Raw genomic sequence first — 17,886 nt, 5'->3', positions numbered from 1 at the left:
ATCGAACAGACTGACCGGTACCTGAGGTGCTTTGAATGAATACCAATGCTATCTTGCTTTATGCTGCTACAGCTGTATCCCTGAATAGTGCTATTTCTGTACACTTAAGCTGCATTGTTGTCCCTTCATAATTTCTATCTGCCGTGGGTTCTCTGAGCAATAGGAGTCTGATTTGCACTTTTGAGGTTGCCCTATCTAGCAAGATTGCTCCTTTGCCATATCTGCTTTATCACTATCTTATCCTTATCTAACAACAACTCTCACTTATTTTTGTGAGTCCTATAAGTTCTTTATTTACAATCTAATAGACATCATACTGATAACAGCTCTCTATTACAGTGTTTAAATTCACCTCCTCTTCAAGTCCAGGTAATGTGTGACTGTTGAGGTCGCACATTATTGAGTGATATTTGAGGTTTTCTTCTTTATAAATGAAATATATTTACATTAAAGTGTAATCTGTAAACATTTCCTGACTTTTGTAGCAAAGAACTCCACATTCCAATGCATTGTTGCTTTTGGTAACTTAAATTTTTGGCACTTTTTTACACCATTGTGGTGAAGCCAGTAAGCTATGTCTGGTTACTTATTTAGCTGGAAAATTTATTTTCTGTATTCAGTTAAAACAATCTGGAAACCCATCAGTTTTCCACAGTCTCTCAATGTATTACTACAGTCACTTTCCCATTGTTTCGGTTCAGGAGATGGTCTTTACCATTTTACGCGGCCCACGGTTTCACTGATTTGTGCCTTTCTGACAGGATTTGTGCTGCATAATAATAGAACGTTAGAGACCAGATCAAATATTAACTTCCACACTGTTTTCCAGATTAAGAGATGAAGAGCGGAAAAGTCAGTTACTAGAAGATGTGAAGGGGCAGCTGCTGGTGAAGACATTGCTGAGTCTCCAGGATCAGGTTATATTCTGCATCAAACCTTTGTTTCAGATTATACATTTATGTTTTCATTTTCCCATTTATATTTGCTTCCATACCAAAATATATGTGCACGCTTGAATGTGACTTTTCTATTATTGCAGGTTTATTTTGATGAGAAATGGTCACTGAGAGTCACTTTGGGAGACAGTATAATGAGGCAGTAGGAATGTAACTCATGAGAAATGTGTAATGGACAGCTGAATCAATATCACTTGCTATACTCCATTGCCCAAAGTCGCAATTACCAGCGTTTTCTCAAGACCTTTGTGAAGGACATAAATAAGGCATGATCGATAATCCAATGCTATAAAAATCTTGGAGCTTATTTTTCATCCATTTATTGGTATTAATGTTTGTGAAATTTCAGTTAGTAAATTGGTGCTGTGTTCATAAGGCACCAAGTGTGCAAGTACAGTTTTTGCTCGCAATTTTGGACCAAATCTCTGATTACTGTGATTTGATCTTGTCTGAACTTGCTAAATCAGCCACCTGCAGGTTCGCCACTCAAAGGCTGACATCATACGATTTTCTTACAGTCATTATCTATTGGGCTTCTGGTACCTGCAGTGAAATAGTGTAGTCTGCTAGCTAACAGGCAGTGGTAGATTTCAGTATGTCTCAGACTCTGAGACAGAGGTGTTATGCAGCTTCACTGAACACTCTGATAGAAGAGGTGCACAGGAGGTAGTCTGTCCTATACCTGCACTGGGGTGGAAGAGGGGCAGATGCTCAATTTGCCTGACTGTCTTTTTCTCCAGTATCTGGTATTGTGCTATTTGGGTTTCATTCCCTCCTCCTGCAGAGCAAAAGGTATTTCTCACAAGATCTACCTAACCAAGTACTCCTTTCCTTTTGTTGTCTCCAAATGAGTTAGAGTAGGAAAACCTTTTCTCCTTTGCAGTGAACATGATGTAGAGGTGCCAGTGGTGGACTGGGGTGGACAAGGTCAGAAGTCTCACAGCTTCTGGTTATAATCCAGCAAGTCAATTCGAAGTACAAGCTTTCATCTGACGAAGGAGCAGCGCTCCGAAAGCTTGTCCAACAGGTTTATTTGAAAACACAACTGTTATTGTGTGACTTCTGACTTTGTGGTGAAGTCTGAGGACAATTTCCAGTATAAATGTTGATAGAACTTTAGTTATTTCTCAACAAATGGCCTAGAAAGTCTGCTGATGTGTTTTAAAAATCCTGTTCAAACTTCCAACAGCAAGTGAACAATAAAACAAATATTGTCCTTAAGTATCTTGAAAATTGAAGCAGAGGACAGTGCTGTCAGTGTTTATAATAAAAACAATATGCCTGAATTCGCAGTTTGACCCAGAGCATACATGTGGCTAATATAAATATGTTTGGAGTGATGGTGTTCCACATTATTCATACTCAAAAATTATTTTTAAACCACCTGTTTGGACATGTTATACCCAAATTGGGTGCAGAAAGGACTTGTGGAACTTCTAGCCCAGAGGTAGGAACACTACCACTACCTTCCTTGCCCATATTTTTGTTTATTGATAACAGGGCAAGTTAGAATATAACTTATAGCTGGAACTAGGTTCTGCTAAGACACATGGAATTGGGGAATCAGTGTGTCTGAAAACTGCTGAAGGTTTGAGTAGCAATTACTGCAATGGTGACATTTTGCGTTCTTATTTTGCTTTGAGGCTAGTCACTTCTGAGCTGCCTTTGAGGCTTTTGGGACTGTGAGATTTTTAAGATTTTACCTTTGCCACTAATGAAATAAGCAATTCTCAGGATCAGTTGTCAATTCCCAATGGTCATAGCCTTTTATTTGGTATTATAATTGATGACGCGAAGAAACATAAGAGGTTGCAGGAACAAAATGCTTTTCAAGAGTAAGCAGGCAACAGAGGTCCTGCAAATTGCTTAGCACTATATGAAAGAGTGTGCTAACTGCTTCAGAAAGATTTGAGATAGACTTGTAATCATAATCATCCACCCAAACAAATTTATCTGTGTGGCTTTGAGGGTCATCACTCGACTTGACAGCAAAGCATTCTCAAAAGCAGGGAATCAGAGCTGTACCAACCAGTCACCATCACCAGCTGCTCTATCTGTGGCTTTGGTTTGCTGCATTGTTTCATCATTGCATTGTTTGAAAACACACCCTCATGACGTAAAAGCAGTAAAGGAGACCTTGTTTGTCACTTCTAATACTTCAACTGTTGATTTATTGACGTCTCGGGGTTTCTGAACTCACTGTTAACTCCAAACACAGCAGTTATATTAAGTTCATTCCTGTTGGTCATTAGGTCATTTTCAACTTTACTGAAAATACTTTCATTTATATTTGCCTCCAAACATCTCACACAACTAATTGGTTTAGAGTGCATCTCTTGAGATTTATGGCACCATGATGCATACGCTGCATTGGACATGTCTACAATATTAACAAAATAGATGGCTAGTTAATTAGTTTTTGGTAGTCATGGTTGCTTGATGAATATTAACCAGAGCACCAATAAATCTTCCTTGTGTAAATCTCCATAGTTTTCTAAATATTTTACAATATGTACTCTGCAATACTGTTAGAGTAGAATCACACTGCTACTCCATTTCAGTGACTCATAACTATCCTTCGATACAGTACTGCCAAGTAATTTCCTTACAACATCTATGAACACACTCTCTCAAAACTCTAGTCCAGCGCTTACCAAACTAAAAAAACACTTTTTAAGACTTGAAAATTAACAGGGTCCTAGATGCTAGCAGGACAAAAGAGCAATGAAGCAGTATAATACTGCACCATATCAGTTTGAAAATCTGTGATGAAAATCCTGAGCCGTTGAGTGACTCAGCTGTCCCCGAGTCGCTGAATGGTATTCAGTCTCTATCGTCATTGCACTGAGAAGCTCCTAGAGAAACTTATGATGTATTACGTAGATCTATAGCTATGTTACAGTAAATCTGATTAAAGCTGCCACAGCTATTCAGTGTCTACAGTGCTCAGAGAACCACTCTGTGATTTGTTAATTCCCAAATTATAAAATACGAGGAATTGGGATTGAACTTGATTCAATTTCTCATTCATTCCTGATGAAGGGCTTTCGCCCAAAATGTCGATTCTCCTGCTCCTCGGATGCTGCCTGACCTCCCGTGCTTTTCCAGTACCACTCTAATCTAGACTCAATTTCTCACTGCCCGATTCCCGGTTGCTGTGACACCAAGTGGGGGTGCCACAGTATAGGAGCAGCTGGCCTATTCATTGTTTGCAAGTGATGATCTCTCAAGTAAATTTCACACAGAAAACATTAACTCTGATTTCACAGATGCTGTCAGAGCTTTTCCAGCAACTTCTGATTTTTTTGTTTCTGATTCACAGCATCTGCAGTTCTGTCAGTTTTTACGCCCTAATCACTGTCAGTTTCCACTACAATTTCAGTCCCACCTCCATCAGTATTGTTTCTTTAAATTCAGAACGTGGTGTACATCCTGGTCAGAAAGGATGTGAGATATTGGATAAACAGTTATAACCGAATATCAAAGCTGAGATATGTGCTGAGGGATGTTTGCTCCCAGCCAAGCATAATACTTTATCTGAAGTTAATTTGCCCATTGGGAAAGTATTGCTTTAATATTCAAGAGTTCCTTTTCCTCAGATGAATGATGGCAGGGTTTCCATTAGCTCCTGCAAACCATAACCTGTCGCAGGCAGAGAGTGTTCTCTCTGCTTCATGCCATGTTATTTGAGTTGGCAGTTTGACATATGGAAGAGAGGCAGAAATGTCTCTAATCATTTTGTTCCATTTCATTGCCAAATTACTTCCAACAGTTTCATTTCCCCAGTTTGATGGTCACAAAAAAATCTCTGTTCTTTGTCAGCTGTACCCATGTCATTGGCAGCCTGACCATCGCTTATTTTCATGGTGAGAAATATAGATTTACATCAACTAAAAGGTTTAGAGTTCCTTCTCTTGGGGAACTCAAGTGTTTCTAATTAAGTAGAAGCTGTTTATTAAACTGACTAATGTCCATGTCAGAATTCCCCTGTGGTTAGATTGAATTAGTTTAGCCCCAAGTGTGTATTACTTTTGAACCATGTTAGTGTGCCTGATGATTGGTAGCGTTAGTTTTAGATTAGATTCCCTACAGTCTGGAAACAGGCCGTTTGGCCCAACAAGTCCGTACCAACCGTCTGATGATTAACCCACCCAGACCCATTCCCCCTACCCTATATTCACCCAGACTACTGCACCTAGCACTATGGGCAATTTAACATGGCTAATTCACCTAACCTGCACATCTTTCGATTGTGGGAGGAAACCAGAGCACCTGGAGGAAACCCACGCAGACACGGGGAGAATATGCAGACTCCACACAGACAGTCACCTGAGGCTGGAATCGAACCCAGGTCTCTGGTGCTGTGAGGCAGCAGTGCTAACTACTGAGCCACCATGCCACTTTTTAGTTAAAGATTAGATTTACTGGATATTTAGTGAAAGCCAGACATGGGCCAGTGCCTAAAACAGAAAGTGTTGGAGAAATTTGCAGGAATGGCAGCATCTATAGAGACAGAAACCGATTTAACATTTCAAGTCCACTGTGAGTCTTCTTTAGTCCTAATGTTCCATTTTTGGTTCAGATTACCAGCATCAACAGTCTTTTGCTTTTATTATGGGCTAGTAAGGAATATGTCTTACTCACTTACTTGTGACTCGGACCATTTTGATATTCAGGACTCGGTAGTATATTCAGATCTGAATGCCATCCAAAGTAGGTGTGAATACTGTTAAGTTAGCATGAAATAAAGTGGACTGTCATCCTTGGGTCGCTAGTTCAATTCTAGCTCAAAGGAGTCTTAACTTCTTTTTTTGGGGAGCTGATGACCTAGTGGTGTCACTTGTCTGGGGACATCGGTCTAACTCCTGCTATGGTAAGTGGTGGCTCAGTGGTAATGTCCCTACACATAAACTGGGAGTCCTGGGTTCAAGTTCTATCTGCTCCAGAGGTGCTTAATAACATCTCTGAACTGATTGATTGAAAACATAGGTTAAGTAGAAAGATGCTGTTGTCCCAGGGGAACATAGGCTGCTGTCTCATCAGAGAGAGGGAGAGACAATTGTCAGTGAGTTTAAACTGGAGGTTAGTATGCCTCACATGAGGGGCAGGATTAAGAAGGTGAGGCCTCCATGGTGACCTCAGCTGGTTCAGGAATTGAACCCATGTTGTTGACATCATGCTGCATCACAGCCCAGCCAACTGAGCTCCATCTACCTTGCCCAAGAATGTGATTTGACCCAATCTTAACATGTTATGTTGCACCAACTGGAATCTTTTTCATTAAAATTGTTAATATACTAGACACCTTAATTTTTGACCTCAACACAACTCTGTCCTGATTCGCAAGATGTTGTAAGTTATCCAATAGCCATTTTCATTCATTAACTCCACCACAGTATGACGAGATGCAAGTTTACTCCCTTTGATTGTGCAGAACTCAACATTTCTCATTTTTGACTTAAAAAGGTGATTTCTTTGAAGTGGCACAATGGCTCAGTGGTTAACACTGCTGCCTCACAGCGCTAGGAACCTGAGGTCGATTCCAGCCTCAGGCAACTGTCTGTGTGGAATTTGTACATTTTCTCCGTGTCTGCATGGGTTTCCTCCAGGTGCTTCAGTTTTCTCCCACAGTCCAAAGATGTGCAGGTTAGGTGAATTGACCATGCTAAATTGCCAATAATGCTCAGGGATGTGTAGGTTAGGTGTATTAGTCAGGGGTATATAAGGAGTAGTAGGAAAGAGGAATGGATCTGGATGGGTTACTCTTCGGAGGGTCGGTGTGGACTTGTTCGGCTGAAGGGCCTGTTTTCACACTGTAGGGATCCTACAGTGCCCCTAGTTCAGGACTCACCTAAAAGTAGAAATACCATTTTCATGTCCACCTTATCAAGAGCATGAAGGATCTTATCAACTTCAATCAAGTCGCTCCTTATTATTCTGAATTTTAGTGAAAACAAACCCAGTCTGTCCAGCCTTTCCTCATTGGACAACCCACTCATTCCAGGTATCAATCTAGTAAATTTCACACTTGCCTATATTATACTGCAGGTTTTTGCCCACTCATTTAACCTATTTCTGTCAACCTGTAATCCTTCTCAAAAAACCAATGTCCCAGCACAGATCCCTGCAAGACCCCAGTCATCGCAGCCTGCCAATCAGAAAAGAGATCAGTTCATTCATACTGTTTGTTCTGCCCCAGCCAGTCTTCTCTTCATGCCAGCAAGTTACCTCCTACGCCATTTACTTCTCTTATGTTGCACCTTGTCAAATGTCTTCTGTTTGTTCAAGTAGAGTAGGCCAATAAGCTTCCTTTTATCCATGGTGAAAGTTATTCCTTCAAAGAACTCCAACAAATTGGTTAAACATGATTTTGCTGTCACATAAACCATGCTGACTCTTTGTAATTACCATAAATTCTTCTACGTTCCCAGCTATAACCTCTTCAATGAAGTTATGTTGAGGTTGTGCAGGACATTGGTGAGGCCTCTTCTGGAAGACTGTGTCCAGTTCTGGTCACCCAGAAGGATATATCGGAAGGATATTAGAAAGCTGGAGATGGTTCAGAGAGATTTACCAGGATGTTGCCAGGTATGAAAAATTTGAGTTATAAAGAAAGGCTGGGACTTTTTTCACTGGAGTGTAGGAGGTTGAGAGGTGACCTTAATAGAAGTTTATAAAATAATGAGGGGTATAGATAGAGTTAATGGCAGTTGTCTTTTCCCTAGGATGGGGGATTATGAGACCAGGGGGCACATTTTTAAGGTGGGAGGAGAGAGATTTAAAAAAGACATGAGGGGCAAATTATTTACACAAAAAGTGGTTCGCATGCAGAATGAACTTTCTGAGGAAGTGGTGGATGTGAATACAATTACAATGTTTAAAAGATATTTGGATAAGTACATGAGTAGGAAAGGTTTGGAGGGATATAGGCCAGAAGTAGACAGGTGGGATTAGTTTAGTTTGGGATTATGTTCGTCATGGACTGGATGGACCAAAGGGTCTGTTTCCTATTTTCTCCCTCCCCTCTTGATTAGAGGCGTTATATTTGCTACTTTCCAGTCTGATGGAAACTTTCCAGAATGTTATGTCAATCGAACAAGTCCAATAAATGCTGTAAATGTCCCTTCCATGAGTGACTAAAAATCACCAGGTTATCAATGTATACCACATCGTTGGATAATCCAACAATGACCTTATTGGTCAGTCTCTGAAATGAAGGTGGAGCGTTTTTCATACTGAATGGCATGTCTTTGAACTGATATAGTCCATTTGGCGTTATGAAAGCCGAAATTGCCTTTGCTCTCTCTGACAGAGGTACTTGCCAGTAACCTCTGAGCAAATCCAACTTAGAAATGTAAGTTGCTTGTCCTACTTTCTCGACACAGTCCTCCAACCATAGAATTGGATATGCATCAGTCTTTGTAACAGCGTTGACTTTGCAATAGTCCACACACAACTATTGGTACCATCTGGCTTTGGCACCATGACTATGGGTGAGCTCCAGTCACTGTAACTCACTTTGATTATGCCATCTTGGAGCATGTGCTCTATCACTTTCTGAACCTGTGCCAACTTTAGAGGGTTATGCCTATAAGGATTTTGCTTAATCGGAACAGCATCTCCTATATCTACATCATGCATAATTAAGTTAGTACTTCCCAGTTTATTTCCGCATATCTCCCCATGTGATGGTCATAACACTTTTTCAGGCCATTTTGATTTTCTTGTGGAAGGTAACTCAATAATTTATCCCAATTTTTAACAACCTCCTCATTGTCCAATTTGATTTGAGGAACGTCCAATTCAGAATCCTCTGAACTTGGTTCTTCCTTCTGTGCTGTAATCATTAACAACTTCTCCTCCTGCTTTCCTTTCCTATGAAAATACATTTTGAGCATATTCACCTGACACACTGTGTGAGATTTCTTCCTGTCTGGAGTCCTTATCAAGTAGTTCACCTCACTCAATTTTTTCTCCGTTTGATAAGGTCCACTAAACCTGGCTTTTAAAGGCTCACCTGTTACTGGAAAGTTAAAAATCTCACAACACCAGGTTATAGTCCAACAGGTTTAATTGGAAGCATGCTAGCTTTTGGAGCGTCACTCTTTCATCAGGTGGTAGTGGAAGGCTCAATCTTAGATTAGATTCAATCTAAACACCATGGCATAGACAGAAACACAGGGGGCTAACACCTTCAACATATTGTCTAGCTATCACCATTGTTAACAGCTAACCTGAGAAGGCAACTTTTTTAAAAAAGGTTTTGTGATTTACACATGAAAGAAGTGAAACTATCATGGTATTCTAACAGATGAAAGGCTTAACAGACAACCAATTTTTCAATGTATAATTTCAGTTACATCACACCGTAAATTTTTGCTATAAATTGTGTGTGTTAGGATTGAGCCTCCATTACCAACTGATGAAGGAGCGTCGCTCCGAAAGCTAGTGTGCTTCCAATTAAACCTGTTGGACTATAACCTGGTGTTGTGTGATTTTTAACTTTGTACACCCCAGTCCAACACCGGCATCTCCGAATCACTGTTACTGGGAGTAACACCAATATCTTATCCCCTGTTGCAAAATTGTGAATTTGTGATTTATTATCCACTTCTTGTTTCATTGTATGGTGTGATACTTTTAAATGCTGTCGAGCCGACTCTCCAGCTCTATTTAATCGTTCTTTAAAATTCGACACATAGTCCAAAAGAGTGGTCTCTGAATTCTGACTTATTAATTTCTCCTTAATCAGTTTTAATTGTCCTCTTACTTCATGCCCATAAAATAATTAAAATGGACTGAATTTGATCAATTCATTTGGTGCATCTCTGATTGCAAAAAGTGCAAATGGAACTCCCTTATCCCAATCATCTGGATAATCCTGACCTCAACATGGTCTTCAGTGTTTGATGCCATCTCTCTAGCACTCCCTGTGATTCCAGATGGTACACAAGAGATTTGATTTGCTTTATTCCCAAGTTATCCATAACCTCCTTGAATAGTTTGGATGCAAAGTTTGATCCTTGATCTGACTTGATCTCTATGGCAGTCCGTATTTAGTAAAGAATTTAAGTAATTCTTCTACAACCCTTTTTGCTGTGATGTTGCATAATGGGATTGCCTCTGGAAATCTAGTCAACACATCCATTATTGTTATTAAATACTTATTCCGACTTTTTGTTTGAGGTAAGGGACCTACGCAATCACTCAAGACTCTTGTGAAAGGTTCCTGAAATGCTCGAATAGGTATTAAATGTGCAGGTTTTATTAGCTGACATGTATGACATGTCTGGCAAACTTCATTACATTTTTATGTAGTCCAGGCCAGGGGAAATGTCTTTGTATTTTAACCTTTGTAATTTTCCTCACCTCTAAATGACCTCCAAGTGGTAGTCCATGTGCCACTCGCAGCGCCTCCTTTCTATACCCTACTGGCAAAATCGTTTGATGAATCTCTGCCCATTTTTCATCTGCTTGACTGTGTAACAGTCTCCATTTCCTCATTAAGACATTATTTGTTAAGTTATAACACACAGGAATGCGTTCACTTCCTTTGTAAATGCTTTTTGGTATAACTGTTTTAACTCCTCATCTTTCTGCTGTAACTCAATCAACTTAGCAGAGCTAAAAATACTTGCATGTTGACCTATTTGCTCCTTCTCTGTTCCACTTACCTGATCAAAGAAAGTTTCGGACAAAACTATGTCAGCTTCCTTATCTGTGCCTTTTGATCTCTCCTGCTTCAGCTTTTGCCTCTCTGATCTTGTGATCACACAATCAGGGAAAATTCCTGGATAACCATTCTTCAGTTGCCTGTGGCTCCACTGGCTTTTCAGCTAGAGTAGGCAGCACGCTGACCAGTGAATCAGCTATATCATTAGGAAGGACAAATTGTATTCCTGGAGCTGAGAGTTTGTCCGGTACTCCCACCACTAATTCTCCACTCTTCTCGGGACTTTCTAGCCTCACTTTACATAACTGAGCACTTTTTGTCTCACCATGAATTCCTGTTACCAGTGCCTTCTCTGGCAATAGACCCTCAGGCGTACATATCTCCTCATCCTTCAGCATTACAGACTGAGAGGATCCTGTGTCCCTTAATATTGTAACCTCTTTACCTACTACCCCTGGCCTATGTGAATAAACTTTACCCTTGCATGTATATTTTCTAAGCAGATCTGGCACTTCCTCTGATCATCTTGTACACTCTGAGGCAGCTGTCTAACTTCCCTTGTGCTTTTTGTCACTAGTCCAACAAAACTTGCAGGCTGGTCTGGTTTTCCTACATCTGATTAGATTAGATTAGATTAGATTGATTACAGTGTGGAAACAGGCCCTTCGGCCCAACAAGTCCACACCGACCCGCCGAAGCGAAACCCACCCATACCCCTAATCTAACACTACGGGCAATTTAGTATGGCCAATTCACCTGACCCTGCACATCTTTGTGACTGTGGGAGGAAACCGGAGCACCCGGAGGAAACCCACGCAGACACGGGGAGAACGTGCAAACTCCAAACAGTCAGTCGCCTGAGGCGGGAATTGAACCCGGGTCTCTGGCGCTGTGAGGCAGCAGTGCTAACCACTGTGCCACCGTGCCGCCCACAATCTGGCTTTCTCCTAGCCCACCAACACTGTGATTTCATGTGGCCCACTTTATTACAATGAAAATACTGGAGCTTTTTGACTTCTTTGTCCCCCTCAAGGGTTCTTTTTAACCCTGTGGTGAGTTATCCTTGTGATCTTCACTGAATTCAAAAGCTCTCTCTTTTTCTTTCTCTTTTTTTTCCCCTTTCTTCTGCTGCTCTCTCTTTTCCTCTCTGTTTTGCTGCTCTCTCCTTTTCCCTCTCTTCTGCTTTTAATCATAACACAAACTGTTTCATTTCTGCTGCCCTTTCCTTATCTCTCACCTCCAACTCAAGTTGCTTCATTTGCAACTGAATTCTCGCCAACTCTATAGATCTGGATGGTTTCTCCACCAAGTTTAAATGCTGAGCTACTGCTGTAATTATCTCTCCTTTCCTCTCAAAAGCAAGCAGTTCCGATTCCAGCTTCTCTGCTAATTCTTGCAACTTGGTCTTATTCACTTTTTGCAAAACCTCCAATGTCACCACATCCACTTCCAGAAAACGTTTGGTGACTGAAAGAGCCATTCCTATCCCAAGCTTTGTCTACCCAACCAAGCCAACACCTGAAATAAAGACACTAGCACCTACCACTCGCTGTTTAAAATCCTGCAAAGAGCCCCCCAATCTGTTATGGACTAGGCCAGACCACTCAAAACATTCTTAAGCAGGCAGCCATAGACCGAACTTTGTAATTTGTTTTGGTAAGTGTACAGTGAAAATTACCTGGAATAAGATAGCTAGGTTGACTACTAGATTTTAGAACACGTAAAAAATGTATTCAAGAAATTACACAATGAAACACAAATAACAGAATAAAGAACCCCTACAGAACTCAACCTATCCAGCTAGACTTAATTATGCTGTTCCGAATACACACAACAGTCCCACTAACCAAACTCCCTTTAAAACCCAGTATAAATGGAACACATGCTTACAGGTTGACGTTGAAGGGCAGAGAAGAGAGTGACTTTCCACACAGCTCCCTGTTGAACTTCCCAGCTCAAGACTGAACTAAAAACAGCTCAGCTCAGCTAGCTAGAAAGTTGATCACTACCCTCTCTTTATACAGGTCACTTCTAAAGCATGATCATTTGGCCTGAAGTATCATCTGTTTACATTTTAACAAAAGGCCTCTCAAAATCCTTTTCATCTCTGTACCAAACCAGACTGATCGGAGCCTGGCCTGGTTTATTACCACTCTGAAAAAAATCAAGGACAGGGTCTCCTTGAGCCAAGGAACAGCTTTTAGAAAAACAAGGAACTAGCTTTGTGACAAGAATCTAATAAATTTTGGAAAATTAACACCAAACCCATTTATTATCTCATTAGCAACATCTTTTTGAAACAGTAAGGTGAAGTCCATTGGGACTGAGCGACCTGTTAGCCCACAGCTCCGACAGATTGCTTACTACTGATTTCACGTTCTGAGTTACGGCTATGACTAGGATCTTTATGTGTCCTCTTGAGTGAAGAAGAAGAAGAGCTTATCTAAAGGTGTACAATGTAATGAAAGAAGCTGGTGTTCATTGGCAGAGGTTATCTGTTTGTTTTACAGTGCCACTGTCATTGAGATATACTTCAAAAAACTCAATCAAGTTCGTGAGACATGATTTCCCATGCACAAAGCCATGTTGACTATCGCTAATCAGTCTTTGCCTTTCCAAATACATGTGAATCCTGTCCCTCAGGATTGCCTCTAACAACTTGCCCACCATCGATGTCAGGTTCACCAGTTTATAGTTCCCTGGCTTTTCTTTACCACCTTTCTTAAATAATGGCACCACGTCTGCCAACCTCCAGTCTTCTGGCACCTCACCTGTGACTATCGATGATACAAATATCTCAGCAAGGGACCCAGCAATCACTTCCCTAGCTTCCTGTAGAGTTTTAGCGTACACCTGATCAGGTTCCGGAGATTTATCCACATTTGTGTTTCAAGACATCCAGCACCACCTCCTCTGTAATATGGACATTTTTCAAGATGCCACTATTTATCTCCCCACATTCTATATCTTCTACATCCTTCTCCACAGTAAACACTGATGCAAAATACTCATTTAGTGTCTCACCCATCTCCTGCAGTTCCACATGGGGATGGCCTTCCTGATCTTTAAGGGCCCCTATTCTCTCCCTAGTTACCCTTTTGTCCTTAATATATTTGTAAAATCCCATCGGATTCTCCATAATTCTATTTGCCAAAGCTATTTCATGTCCCCTTTTTTCCCTCCTGATTTCTTTCTTAACTACACTTCTAATGCCTTTATATGCTTCTAGGGATTCACTCGATTTCTGCTGTCTGTACCTGACATATGCTTCCCTTCTTTTTCTTGACTAAAACCTCAATTTCTTTAGTCATCCAGCATTCCCTACACCTACCAGCCTTGCCCTTCACCCTAACAAGAACATGCTGTCTCTGGACTGTTGGTATCTCACATTTGAAGGCTTCCCATTTTCCAACCATTCCTTTACCTATGAACATTCTGCCCCAATCAACTTTTGAAAATTCTTGCCTAATACTGTCAAAATTGGTCTTAGACCTTTAACTTTTAAGTCTGGTCTATCCTGGTCTGGGCGGGGGGGTCTATTGTACAACCCAAGTAAGATGATCATTCCTTTTTCACTTCTCAGCTCCATCCACATAACTTCCCTGGATGTATTCCCAGGAATATCCTCCCTAAGTACAGCTGGAATATTATCCTCAATCAAAACTACTCCTCCTCCTCTCCTGCTCCCCTTTATATAGCATCTATGCCCTGGAACATTAAACTACCAGACCTGTCCATCCCTGAGCCACATTTCTCTAATTGCTGATATTCCGGTCCCATGTTCCTAACCATGCCCTGAGTTCATCTGCCTTCCCTGTTAGGTCTCTTGTATTGAAATAAATGCAGTTTAATTTATCAGTCCTGCCTTGTTCTCTGCTTTGTTCCTACCTGACCTGACTAATTGATTGTATTATCAAACTTATTGAGAAGGTAAAAAAGCAATCTGGCTCATGAGTGATTTGAGATCAGTTAAAATGAATAATCTATGGCAGTGAATCTGAATTGACATCTAAAGCATATTTCCTACAACAATAAAAGAGATCACATTGCTTGATCTGATCTTTCCAGCAGATCACATTTTCTGTTGCGTGTTTGTTTACATTGTTTACTATACAAACGCATGATGTGGAGGTACCGGTGTTAAACTGAAGTGCACAAAGTCAGAAGGCACATGGCACTAGGTTAAAGTCCAACAGGTTAATTTGAAATCACAAGCTTTCGGAACGCTGCCCCTTTGTCAGGCAAACTTCACCTGACGAAGGAGCAGCTCTCCGAAAGCTTGTGATTTGAAATAAATCTGTTGGCCTATAACCTGGTGTCGTGGGACTACTGACTTTATATAAACACATGCAAGTATTCCAAAAGGAAGAACATAGAAACAATTATATTGAGTATTTCCTGACCTATTTTTACTCATTTGTATCTACTGTCAACGGTGCAAGCAAGAAGGCTCTCTCCTGGTACATTTTATTTAAAGCAAATGTATATTATTATTTAAGTGATTTTTGCTGTAAATAAAGTCTAATAATGATGTGCACACCCCCTACATTACGTTTCTATTACCTATTGTGTGTATTTATATTGATCATGTCGACCTCTTGATTATTTGGAATACCTCATCATCCTCACACTTCTGGTCCCATCGGTGCTGGTTAATAGAATGTTTGCTGTTCAACATTTTCTCTCATGCTGTAATGTCATATTTGTAAGGTACCATTTAGTCGTCTTGCCTGCTACCTTTGTTCCAGTTTTCTGTCAAGCTTTTTTGTCTTTCCTGTTTCAACTTCTTTGCTGAGGCTCCCATTCTCCACTTTGTTGTTTCTCATCTTCTGTGTTTTCCTTTGTTTCTTTCAGCATTTATCTCATCAGTGTTTTGCCTTTTGATTTTCCTATTTAGGACATGTTCAATCCCACCTTTTCAAGAATCACACTGGAGCATTATAACTGGCTAACTTTGATCCATGTCACACCAAATTTTTCCTTTTTATGTTTTCACATTCAAGCTACAATGCAAATGGAACTTGGTATGTTGTGTCCAGGATGCCTATTGTCCCTCATCCATCTCTCCATGCCTCATTTATTTGCATCTAAGTGCTCTTCCTATTAATATTTCCCATCATAATTTCCTTTTTGTTATCTTTTCTGCACAATTTGACACTGAAAATATTTAATTCTTTTGTTATTAGATTGAGAGTAAGCGAGGTGCTCTGTTCTATGGTTATTTCAACACAAGACATTCCCCGCAGAACGGTCAATGAACTAAAAAATTTACTTATCCCTTTTAGTTTCAAGAGTTTACATTTAACAATGTCCTGCAGCATGGCTATGAACACAATAAAAGGTTAGTTTAGGTTGTAAATTTGCACACTGAGCTGGCAGGTTGATTTTCAGATGTTTTGTCACCCTGCTAGGTAACATCATCAATGAGCCTCCGGTGAAGCACTAGTGTTCTGTCCCACTCTCTGTTTGTGTGTCTTGGTCTGTTAACGTGGGTGATATCATTTCCAGTTCTTTTTCACAGAGGCTGGTAAAAGTTTAGTTCATTATGGCAGCTGTTGCTCAAAGTTGTTTAACTAAAAACTGATCAAGTTACGAGCTAAAATATAGAGAGAAAGATTGAAGGTAAATAAGGAGAAAAGTTATGCATCAAAATGAAAATGAGATCAATCTGTATGATTGTTGGAAGCCTGGCTTGATTGAAAATTGTCTATCCAAAGTAAAGGTCATTATAACTTGAAGTCAGGTTAAGGAGCTGTGATGGTTTTTGTTATTGAATAGTTGAGTGTTGCTCTGAGTGGGCTGAGCAGTACAGGTCCTAAAAGGAAGTGAGGTTTCTTTGTTTCACTTTTATAGCATTGCAGATTGGTAGCCTGGTTCAGTAGAGCTGTCTAAGATACATTTTTCCTGTTGAGAAACATTCACTGCTTCAAGATGTTTCGTTCATGGTCTCTGCACAAAGTGGTCATGTGCACAGATCAAAAATTAAAATGGCTGCTGTCCCTGTTTCAGGCTTCCGTGTTAGGTACTGGGTTAGCATAAAGTAATTAACTTGTTAATTGTCTCAGCCATTAGCTTCAATAACTCTTTTTAAGACAAGTTTTTTTTCTGTTGAACTAGGAAGAGCTATTGACACCCCCCGAGGAATTGTTGTTAAGAAGTTTCTGTTTACCTTTAGAAAGGTTCACTGAATTTCATAAGGTCTTTTGTGGTCCACATGGTCTAGAGATCATTTCTGCCTGGTTCCAGCAGCAGCTGAATTCATGATGGTGATCACGTGACTTCTGGGAGCCATTTTTTTCAGATTATTTGTGTCCATTGTAAAGCCAGACTAGCTGTCTTCACAAAATATTTGACGTTATAAGTAATGACATTGTTTTATTAGCCTATTCTAATTGGGAGCTTGGTCTATTTTCAGTAGATTGAGAGAAGAGTGGGACTGTAGATTGTATATAAGTCAAACAGTAAAGACGTATTAGGCAGAAAATAAAGGGATATAAGAGTAGTTTGAGCTTGAATGCCACAGAATTGAAGTTCCTTTCTTTAATGAAAATGCCACATTTGAGGACAAAATGTTATAAAATCCAAGAGTTGCTGAAGGGATGGCATCATTCAAAATGAAATCCCAGATGTGAAAGGACACTTCACTATATCGCGTCCTTGGAGACATTAGAATAATGAGCTTCTGAAAAGATCAATAAATGTTTCTCTGGCCTTTTGGAACAAACTTCTCTTTAATGACAAAATATTTCCTTTATTGCACTGCAGTGATTGATCACTTGATATTGCCATTTGCCTCTGACTGCTGCAATTGGATTTTGAGGATTTACCGAGAAGCAGCGAGGATTGAGGCAAATGACTGCCCCAATTCCCTTGAGTCAAATGTAATTCTCTTTCTTTATTTGAATTTGTTTTTATCGTTGGATTCGTTTTTCTTCAGGCACTCACTATGATAATGAATATTCCTGAGGTAAAAAAACAGCTAGAATTGTGAGCTATGCAGCTTGGTGCTCCATTAACTGAAGAGATGTGAGCACTGTTAAAATGCTAATGGCAGTGAAGTTGTTCTAAATGTCTTCTTTCTTTTCAGTTGGCCTTCGCACGAGCTGCTTTTTTCCTACACCCAGTACCCATCCTTTCCAGTGATCAATTATGATGAGTGATTCCAGTGGTTTGGGGAGTATACTGGACTGTCTGATCACCTTACCCCTTAACAGCTGCAAAAGATGAAAATATTTTATTAACAGATAAATAGAGCAT

The 17,886-nt window shown here is 40.1% G+C and overlaps 1 protein-coding gene across 2 annotated transcripts in view; it reads left to right on the top strand.

Moving 5' to 3' along the window:
- evc2 (EvC ciliary complex subunit 2) overlaps window positions 1-17,886 on the top strand; it is a 175,567-nt gene that overhangs the window by 144,837 nt on the left and 12,844 nt on the right. For both annotated transcript variants that reach the window (XM_087980025.1, XM_043674234.2), the window contains exon 19: window positions 830-917. In XM_087980025.1, coding sequence (XP_087836151.1) covers window positions 830-917 — 88 coding nt within the window. The remainder of the gene's footprint in view (window positions 1-829; window positions 918-17,886) is intronic.

The sequence above is a fragment of the Chiloscyllium plagiosum genome, unplaced genomic scaffold, assembly GCF_037043375.1.
Source record: "Chiloscyllium plagiosum isolate Xiang-an unplaced genomic scaffold, Cpla_swu_hap1 HiC_scaffold_36, whole genome shotgun sequence".
Lineage (NCBI taxonomy): Eukaryota > Metazoa > Chordata > Chondrichthyes > Orectolobiformes > Hemiscylliidae > Chiloscyllium > Chiloscyllium plagiosum.
Note: the sequence above shows the minus strand (reverse complement) of the source record. Positions and strands in the feature narration are given on the sequence as shown.